This window comes from Elephantulus edwardii, unplaced genomic scaffold (assembly GCF_000299155.1).
Source record: "Elephantulus edwardii isolate Elephantulus edwardi_28Jun2011 unplaced genomic scaffold, EleEdw1.0 scaffold00012, whole genome shotgun sequence".
NCBI classification, from domain to species: Eukaryota; Metazoa; Chordata; class Mammalia; order Macroscelidea; family Macroscelididae; genus Elephantulus; species Elephantulus edwardii.
In genome coordinates this window covers 18,741,169-18,751,428 of record NW_006399762.1, presented here as the reverse complement: position 1 = coordinate 18,751,428, position 10,260 = coordinate 18,741,169, and the positions used below count along the sequence as shown (strand labels likewise).

Sequence of the window (10,260 nt, the reverse complement as noted above, 5' to 3'; positions counted from 1 at the left end):
AAAAATCAGAATCATTTCTCCAAATAAATTGGAGAAAATGAAGACTCAAACTTTAAAATGTGAAGAGCTCCTATGATTCAAATATAGAAATAATATTAAGCAACTCTATAATAAAACCATAAAACATTAGGAACTTTAAACTTTTAAATAAATGGAGGAAAGTATTACAAAATTAAAAAGATAGAAAATAGACCTGTAAAATAGTGTAAAAATGTCAAGTCTTCCCTAGTCAAATTCTCAGCATATTTATGTTTATGCATGAAAACCGATAAGCTAATATAGGAAAGCAAATACCACGAAGAATAAGGTGGGAAGATTTAAGATGCGTGTAAAAAAATATTTCTAAAATTACAGACCAGCACAGCAGAAGAGAAACCAGAATCCAATCCACAATGTATGGATACCTAATTTATGGTAAGGGACGCCTGGAGGCATAGTCTGTAGTGAATTGCACTGTTAAACCATGTTGTTGTTGTTGTGTACCGCTGTGTCAGAACCAACCCACTGTTGACCCCTCCAGGGGGTTTTCAGAAGCAGTTAATCACACAGGAGGAGACTGCCCATCCTTCGGTAAAGCAGCTGGTGGATTTGAACTGTGTGCCTTTGGGATTGCAGTGCAGTGTCTTACCATTAGGCCACCACAGCTCCCTCTGCTAACCCATAGGCAGTTCAAAATGAGCAGTTCTAAGGGAGAAAGAAGGGCAACATATTCCTCTGTGATTTATATCCTCAGAAAGCCAATACATAGTCAGATATGGGTTGCCTCTGATTCAACAATGAGTTTTGATTTATGGCAATGTAATGTAATTGAGAAAAAGATAGTCTTTTCAATACATACTGTTCAATCAACTGGGTATCTATATGGAAAAATGATGAAAGCTTTATACCTATCTCATATATGAAGAATAATTACAAGTGAATTTCAGAGAGATGAAATAATAAAACTTCTAGAAGATCAAGAAATATTTTTATGACTCTGAGGCAGAAACTCACCATAGAAGAAACAACTGATAAACAGTATTACATTACAAATGATAAACTTCTATTTAACAAAAGGCATAGCTAGAGTGGAGCAAGATATGTGAAAAACCTACAACTGACAATTTATATATATTCAAAATACATAAATAATTCTAATAAATTAATAAAAAGACAAGCCAATTAAAAATAAGGAAGAAAGTTGAACAAGCACTTCATCACAAAGAACATAGAAGAAATGTCCAATAAATATAAAAAACAGCCCTATCTCATTATTAGTCATAGAAATGCAACATAAAATCACAATGAGTTACCAGTGAAATCCCATTACACACCCACAAGAATAAACAAATTGAAAACAAAAACTGTACACAAAAAGTTCTAATGAAGATTCAGGTGTGAATTGCAATTAACTTGGCAAAGATCTTCTGTGATTCAACAAACTCATTACGTGGTACTTTACCAAATACAAGTGTCTGCACACGTATCTCACAAAATATGTACAAGAATATCCAGTCACGTTACTTTTAATAGCTTCTAAGAGCAAGCAACTAAAAACTTGCAGAATAAATTTAAGTATATTCATCCAATAATTAGTCCAGCACACAAACAACACCCTTGGTACCAGCAGTCAGGAAAACAGATGATATATTACAATGGGCAAGTCTGCTGTGAAGGATCTCCAGAATGCTGAGGAGCAATGATGTTAAGTATGAAGACTAAGGTGTGCCTGATAAAAGCCATGGTCTTCTTAATCACCAGCTATACACTGGAGAGCTGGACCATATATAAGTATGACAGAAGAATTGATGCCTTTGAGTTTTGGTGTTGGAAAAGAGTGCTGAATATCTTATGTACTGCCAAAAGAATAAACAGATATGTCTTGGGAAAAGTACAGCCTCCTAAGAAGCAAAGATGGCGAAGCTTCATGTTTCATACTTTAAGCATGTAGCTAGGCAAGGCTATTCCTTGGAAAGGGATTTCATGCTAGAAAAGATGGAGGGTCAGTGGAGGAGGGGACCCCCTACAAGAAAGATGCAGTGACTTCAGCAACGGGCTCTAGTGCGTAAGAGATGATGAGGCTGGCAGGATTCAGGTTGGCTGTTCACAGGGTCACTATAAGTTGTATTCCACTCAATGGCATCTGACACCATCACCACAACACATTATAGCATGAATTTCAAATTACAATGATGAATTAAAAAAATCAGACATCACGGATACATTCTGTTATTCTATTTCTATAACGTTTAAAAAGCAAAGCAAACGTGGTGTTATAAGTCAAAAGAGTGGTTATCATTGGAGAGCAGGGGAGTGTTTGAGGGAATGAGGGGAGCTTCTGAACTGCTGATAATATTCTATGGTAATTACTGAGTGAAATACATACGATCTGTTGTATATGTACTGTCTTTCAATAGAGAAAGGGAAAAAAATCTCTGTGATAAACAGACACAGTTGTAAATACTGAGGAAATCTAAATACTGAGAAAACTAGACAAAATAACATTGTATATCATTTTTACTCACTGACCTACTTCTATTTGTGAGTAATGTGATATGCTCAATACAGACACTTAGAAATACTAGAGAGAAAAAAAAATCTACTAACTACAAGACAGATGAGATATACAATCTGCCTCTTTTGCCCATGAATTCCTGTTCTTTTCAGAAAAAAAAAACACAAAAACCCTAAAAATGAATAAGTCTTTTAGATCTTGACCCTAGAAAGTAAGTAAATCTTTGAAATAAAAATATATTTGTCTTATATAGTTTCATCTAAGACACTAGGTTTCTTTTTCATTTATCATACTACTTTTTAACTTAAAACCAAGCAAGTTTAGCTGACCATACTCTTTTTTAGAGCATATAAAAGATTTGGGAAGATGCAATTATAAAATTTTACCTGTAAGAAGTCAATCTGCATGCATGTGCTTGGCAACTTTGATGTTGGAAAGCAAGAAGAGGATCTCATTAATTTTTCAGACTCAACACTATCTGGAAACAGATTGCAGCTTAGCTGTGAGCTGTGTTTTCTGACCATCGCAGGACTAGTAGCTGATCCTTTCACTTGGTGCCCTTGAAACTCAACAAGCTACAGGTAAATAATTTAAAATGAGGGCTACATAAGGATATACTGACAAATATATTAATTGTGTATTTATATAGAAAGTAATAAATAATTCAGCTTTCTATTAAATATCCACTGTAAATAATAGCTAAGGAAGCAATATTTGCAACCAGGAATTCTAAAATATATGTTAAGGATAAACTTTAATAAAGTATATTGATTTAATTACCTTCAATTTCAACATTAACATGAGTTATTATGAGCACAGAAATGAGTAAACAATAACAAAGCCAAAAAAGACTTGATCATTCCTTTCTTTATACAACTTTTTACTACAGAGTTATTATACTGTTGTTATTATATGCCATCAAGTCTCCAGCAACTCATAGCGACCCCTATGTACAATTGCTCTGAAGCCTGCTCTGTCCTGAGGCAGTCTCATTGGCTCCGACACACCTACTTTTCTGTTGCCCTGGTTAGTGTATCAATCCATCTCATCCAGGATCTTCCTCTCCTGCCCTATCCCTCCACCCTTCCAAGCATGCTGTCCTTCTCCAAGGATCTGTCTCTCCTGGCCATGTGCCCAAAGTATGTGAGAGTGAGCTTCAAAATCCTAGCCTCCAAGGAGAAACTTAGTTTCACGCTCTCCAAGACACACCTACTTATTTTCTTGGCCGTACATGGTATGTTCAAGACTCTTCTCCAGCAGCAAAACTCAAAGGCATTAATTGTTCTTTTATCATCCTTAGTCATTATTCAGCTCTCTGATGGATAACAAGTAATTGTGAAGACCATGGATTGTATCAGGCTCACCTTAGTCTCTAGAATGACCTTGTTGCTTCTCAGCACTCTGGAGAGGTCCTTGACAGCAAATTTTCCCAGTGCAATTTGTCTTTTGATTTCCTGACTGCTGGTGCCAAAAAAGTGGTTGGTTGTAGAGCCGAGCAAACTGTAATTGTTAACAACCTCAATCTCTTCTCCATCCATCACGGTGCTGCCAATTGGCCCAGTGGTGAGCATCTTGTCTTCTTAATGTTGAGGTTCAATCTACATTGCAGTCCTTGACCTGCAGCAAGTGCTTTAGGTCCTCCTCAGTTTCAGCAAGCAAATCCAATGAAATTTATTCTTCTCTGTATACACTATACTATAAGCTCCTTGATAGCAGAAACCTTTGGTATTATCGTCTTGGTACTTAACAAAGTGCTAAGCATATAAGAAAAAAAAAATCAATAAATACGTAACAATAGAAAGAGAAGAAAAGGAAGGAATACAGGAAGCATTTCCTTAAGAGTTTTGTTTTTAGGTTGTTTTTTCCTTCTTTTTTGTAAACAACCAAGTTTAAAATATTATGGGCCTCTGTCTCCCCTCAGAATATTTGATAGCCTGTTCGTCTAAAAGCAAAAACTTAAGAGTATGACTCCAAAGCAGGAATGTACTCTCAGAGAGGCTCCTATATGTCCAGGGATGCCCCTCAGAGATGGCATTGTCTGTGTTCACATTTCCTGCTGCCATTCGGCTTACTCTGCTGCCCCCTTGAGGTTTCTTGGATTTTTACTCTACCTAGTCACAAGGGGAAGAAATAGTCAACAGCCAACCAATGTGTAGAAAAGAGTAATTTATTTCTAAGTGATTAGCTAAATCAACAATAATTTATCATATCACTATAATCTTAACACACACATGAAAGGAAAATTACATCCAATATGCTCCTCATATAACATGTTGAAAATACTCTTCTGAAGTTAAGAACATAAACATCATCATTTTTAAATGTCTGAACTGTTAAAAACTCAGAATATTTATGTTTGATGGAAGTGCAGAGGATCAAAAAGCAAATAAGTGCCTTTGTTTTCTATTCTGCCAAGTAGAACTCTTCCGGAAGTCAGCTGAGCCCAAGTCAGTATCACTATTCAAAAAAAAATTTACAAAAAAGCAAATAGCTTTGGTATGTGTTTGTGTACATGTTTTTGTTTCCATTACTCTTTGATGCGGAGTAGGTAGTACTATGGTGACCTGTTCAACAAAGTGGCTATTGTGCTTGGGTGCCAACTGAAAGGTGGATAATCCAAACCTAGGGAGTGGAAGAAAAATGGTGGTAGTCTCCTTCCATAAGATTCTAGCCTTGGGAACACTGTGGGGCAATTCTTCTGCTCTAAAGGAACACTAAGAGTCAGAATTTAATTCAACACAATGGATTTAGGTTGGTAGCCAGGTAGTAAGGAGGTACACTAGGAACTCAAAGGTCTATGGTTCAAATCCATAAGCTGCTCCTTGAGAAAAAAAATGAGCAATCTCCTCCCTGGCAATTCACTGCCTCTGAAAATCTGCTTGGAGGGACAGCTATGAGTCAGTTCTGACTCAATGGCATACAGCAGCAACAACAATCAGAGTATAAGGACCCCTAGTGGAGTAGGGTGTAACATACCACCCTGCTAACCAGAGGGTTGCGGTGCAAATTCAACAGTTGTGAAGCAGGGGAAAGATAGGCAGTCTCCTCCATAAAGGTTTCCATCCTCAGAAACCCAACTGAGGCTCACACTGAGTGAGAACTGCCTCCACAGCGGTACATAGGTAATTAGAGTCTGCATTATATACACTTGTATAAGTAACTTGAGATATGTTATCAGGTAGAACCAATCCCTGAAGAAAGACATCATACTTGGTAAACTAGAAAAATCAATAAAAAAGAAGACAACCTTCAAAGAGATGAACTCAAAGAGTGGCCTGCAATAAGGGGCTGAAGGGCCAAAGCAATCGTGAGAATGGCACAGGACTGAGCACTGTTTTGTTCTGTGGGATATACAGGTGGCCACGAGAGGGAAACAACACAGTGGCATTTAAGAACAATCATAACCAACCACAACAACAATTAACAACTATAAATTGAGTCAAAAAGTATAACTGGTAGAGTAGATTATTATAAGTTAATTTTGTTTTTCATAGATCATTCAAGAATTGTTCTTTACATGTCTTTCTATCTATCCTTAAAGTAATATATATAGACAGTGTACATATAGTATTATTAGCTCAATATTAGAGAGGAGATTCAAAACAGGAAAGAAAAAAAGGAGTTGGGAAGGAGGAATTATTTTCTGCTATGAAACCTTGATATTAGTGGAGATAATAACAGGAAAACAATGGGTAAGAAAATTGAGGTTGTTCACAAATTTTTAGGACTAACATTTAAAAAAATCATTCTTTTCTTCACTTTCCAAGGGAAAGAACTAGGAAAAAATTATCAGTAAATATACTGTCTAGAATAGTTCTGGAGGTGATCTGTAAGTTTGATGGGGGGAAAAAAATTCCCCAAACCTAAAAAGTTATATTTGTGCTTGAAAATTTACTTAAGGCTGCTGCTATCTTTTTTCTTTTTCTTAGTAAGTATGCATGTATATAATCTATCCTTCAATTACAAGTCATACAAGGTGAACAGACACATGAAGAAATGCTCCAAATCACTGGCAGTAAGAGAGATGCAAACCAAAATAAGAGTGACAAAGTTAACAGGGCAGCAAGCAATAGATGCTAGAGAGGATATAGTAAGAAAGGAACTCTTATACATAGTTGTTGGGATTGTAAAATGGTGCAACCATTCTGGAAGGCAGTTTGGAGCTTCCTCAAAAAGCTGAACATAGAAATTCCATATGACCCAGCTATTCCACTACTTGGAACTGAGGCACAAACTGAGATTTGTACTACAATGTTCATAGCAGCTTTATGCACCATCACAAGAACATGGAAACAGCCCAAATGTCTAACCACAAATGGATTGAGAAATTACCGTACACTCTCACATTGGAATACTATGCAGCATGCAGGAGCAACAACTTTGTAAATTATTACCTAACTTGGGAGGGACTGGAGAGCATTATGCTGAGTGAACTAAACAGTCCCACAAGGATAAATATTGTATAAGACTGTTATTGTAAAATCAGTATAAGGATCCAGGAGGGGTGGGAGAGGCTGGAAGCAGAGGGATGTGCAGGGGGAAGAGGGGATTAATTATTGGATTGTACAATTTAATGGGGGGGGGGTTGAAGGAAATTGAAATAATTTTTTCAAATTTGTATTAGAATTTTGTAAATAAACTAGTAAAAAAAGAATTTTTTAACAGAGTATTAGATTAATTCATTTTTAAAACTAAACACATTCGAAAATTAAGATTCTAAAATTTTAACTAAATTTTTAACAATAAAAAGCAGTTGATAATAAATAAGCTATCAAACAATATTTATGCAAGTGAGAATGATTTACTTTTAATATCAATATGAAATTAAAGAGAAAAATCCCATAAGCAAAGTGATATCATTAAAATAATCATCTTTATAATAAAGCATAAATTATAGCCAACAAGAAGCCTTTTATACTAATTTACAAAATTTGTAGTTTTCCCGAACAGATTCTTCCAATTTCCCTCACCCACTACCCATCAAATAGTACAACCCCATAATTAATTCTCCCCTCCCCCTGCACATCCTCATTCCTCTGCTTCTACCATCCCCTCCTCCCTGATACTTATACTCATTCTACCATAATGGTTTTATAAAATATTTGTCCTTGTGGAACTGAATTAATTCACTCAGCATAATGCTCTCCAGTCCCTCCCAAGTTAGGTAATAATTTATAAAATCATTGCTATGTATGGAAATCTAAAATCTCTGTAAATGTTCATTAAAATTATTAAAATAAATTTTTTAAAAAATCATTGCTCTTGTGTGCTGTATAGTATTCCTTTGTGTAAACGTATCATAATTTCTCACTCCATCTGTTTGTAGTTGAACATGTGGGCTGTTTCCATGTTCTTGTGATGGCCAATAATGCTGCTATGAACACTGGTGTACAAATCTCCATTTGTGCCTCAGTTCTCATTTTCTCAGGGCATATTCCAAGTAGTGAAATAGCTGGGTCATATGGAATTTCTATGTTCACCTTTTTGTGGAAGCGCCAAACTGCCTTCCAGAGTGGTTGTACCATTTTAAAACCCCATCAACAACATATAAAAGTTCCTTTCTCACTCTTTTCCGGTTACTGTGGTGTTAAAAACCATGAGCAGCAAAATCTCTTGTGACATCCTCTATGAGGTGGTGCAGGAAGTCCTACACAGGAACCACACAAACAAAGAAAGTTTTTGAAAACAGTAGTGCTGTAGATTTGAAGAATTACAACCCTCAGAAGGACAAGTGCTTCTCAGGGACTGTCAGGCTTAAGTCCACCACATTCCCCACGTTCTCAGTGTATGTTCTTAGGGATCAGCAGCAGGGTGATGAAGCCAAGGCTGTGGATATCCCCCACATGGACATCGAAGTGCCGAAAAAAACTCAACAAGAATAAGAAGGTAGTCAAAGGAGCTCTGGTGGCCTAAGTGGCAAGACGCTGCACTGCAATCCCAGAGGTATGCGGTTCAAATCCACCAGATGCTGTGCTGGAGAAGGAGGGGGCAATCTCCTCCTGTACCAGTCAGATCTGATTTGACGGTACACATAAAAAGAATACAATAAAAATTAAAAAAAAAAAAGAATAAGAAGGTAGTAAAAAAGCTCGCCAAGAAGTATGATAAATTTTTGGCTTCTGAATTGCTGATCAAGCAGATCCTAAGAATCCTGGGTCCAGAGATAAATAAGGCTGGCAAGTTCCCTTCTCTGCTGACCCCATGGTCACAAAAGTAGACAAGGTGAAGTTCGCCCTCAAACATAGATGAAAAAGGTCCTGGGTCTAGTAGTGGCTGTTGGCCACGTGAAGATGACAGAAGATGAACTTGTTTAAAACATCCACCTGGCTGTCAATTTTCTGGTTTCATTGGAAAGGAAGAATTGGCAGAATGTTTGGACTTTGTATATCAAGAGCACCCAGGGTCTGTACTAAGATACAGGTCAATAAATCTTACCGTTTATACCAAAAAAAACCCCCACAAAACAAAACAAAAAACCAAGAGTTCCTTTCTTACCACATCCTCTCCAACATTTATTATTTGCTGTCCTGTTAAACTTTGCCACTGTTACTGGAGTGAGATGGTAACTCATGGTGGTTTTGATTTGCATCTCTCTTACTGCCAGTGAGTTTGAGCATTTCTCACGTGTCTGTTTGCCATCTGAATATCTTTCTCTGTGAAATTTCCATGTGTGCCCATTTTGTAATTGGGTTATCAGTCTTTTCCTTATGGAGGCCCAGGAGTAAAGCAGTCATTTTTTTTAACTTATTTTATTTTATTACTTTTGTGTGTATGTACTGTCAAATCAGATCTGGCTGGTACAGGAGATTTTCCCTCCTTCTTCAGGAGAGGATCTGGTAGATTTGAACCGTGTACCTCTGGGATGGCAGTGCAGCTTCTTTCCCCCTAAAGTAGTAATTTTTAATTCACCAGATATATAAAATATACTTGGGATTAAAATTTAATTCAACTGTAGAAATAATTTTTACTATTTTAACATTAAAAAGAGCACCTCCAAAACTATTCTACCTAGTATCTCTTAATAAACACAAATGGTAATAGACTTAAATAATAAATAAATTTCATGTTTCAATTACTAGAATTAGAATGTGTAATGTATGCAATACGAATCTAGGAAATAGGAAGTTGCCAAAAACATAATAAAATATATTTATAGAATAAAGATCTACATAGGCATCAGTGAGCTGAGATGGACTGGTATTAGTAATTTTGAACCAGAACATCCTATAATCTACTATGCTGAGAATGACAAATTAAAGAAGAATGGTGTTATAATCACCATTAAAAAGAATATTACAAGATCCATCCTCAAGTACCAAGTTGTCAGATATAGAATAATATCCATGTATATACACAAGACCTATTAATACTATTATATAAATATACCCAACAACTACTAATATCAAAGATGAAGCAATTGAGGATTTCTAACATTTTAAAAACTATGGGGTGTTTTTTAATGCAGATTTCCAGCCCTACCCCCAGACTTTACGTAATTGATATTACATTTCCTACAGCGGCAGAGTAGGAAGAAAAGATCAATATGGATGTGAGAAGAAACTCTGAATATTGCACTAGAGCACTGAGAAACCAAAGCAAGAGAAAAAGAAAAATCAAGATATTAAGGAGCTGAACAGAACATTCCAAAGGGCAGCATGGGAAGACAAATTAAAGTATTACAATGAAATGTGCAAGGAGCTGGAGTCAGAAAATCAAAATGGCCAAACCCACTCAGGAATTCTAAAGCTGAAGGAACTGAAGAACAA

The 10,260-nt window shown here is 36.3% G+C and overlaps 1 protein-coding gene across 1 annotated transcript in view; it reads right to left on the bottom strand.

Moving 5' to 3' along the window:
• The window catches only part of LOC102843329 (chromosome unknown open reading frame, human C4orf21), a 131,229-nt gene that overhangs the window by 68,446 nt on the left and 52,523 nt on the right, over window positions 1-10,260 (bottom strand). Inside the window, exon 8 of the mRNA XM_006881145.1 lies at window positions 2,881-3,069. Within this exon, the coding sequence (XP_006881207.1) occupies window positions 2,881-3,069 (189 nt within the window). The remainder of the gene's footprint in view (window positions 1-2,880; window positions 3,070-10,260) is intronic.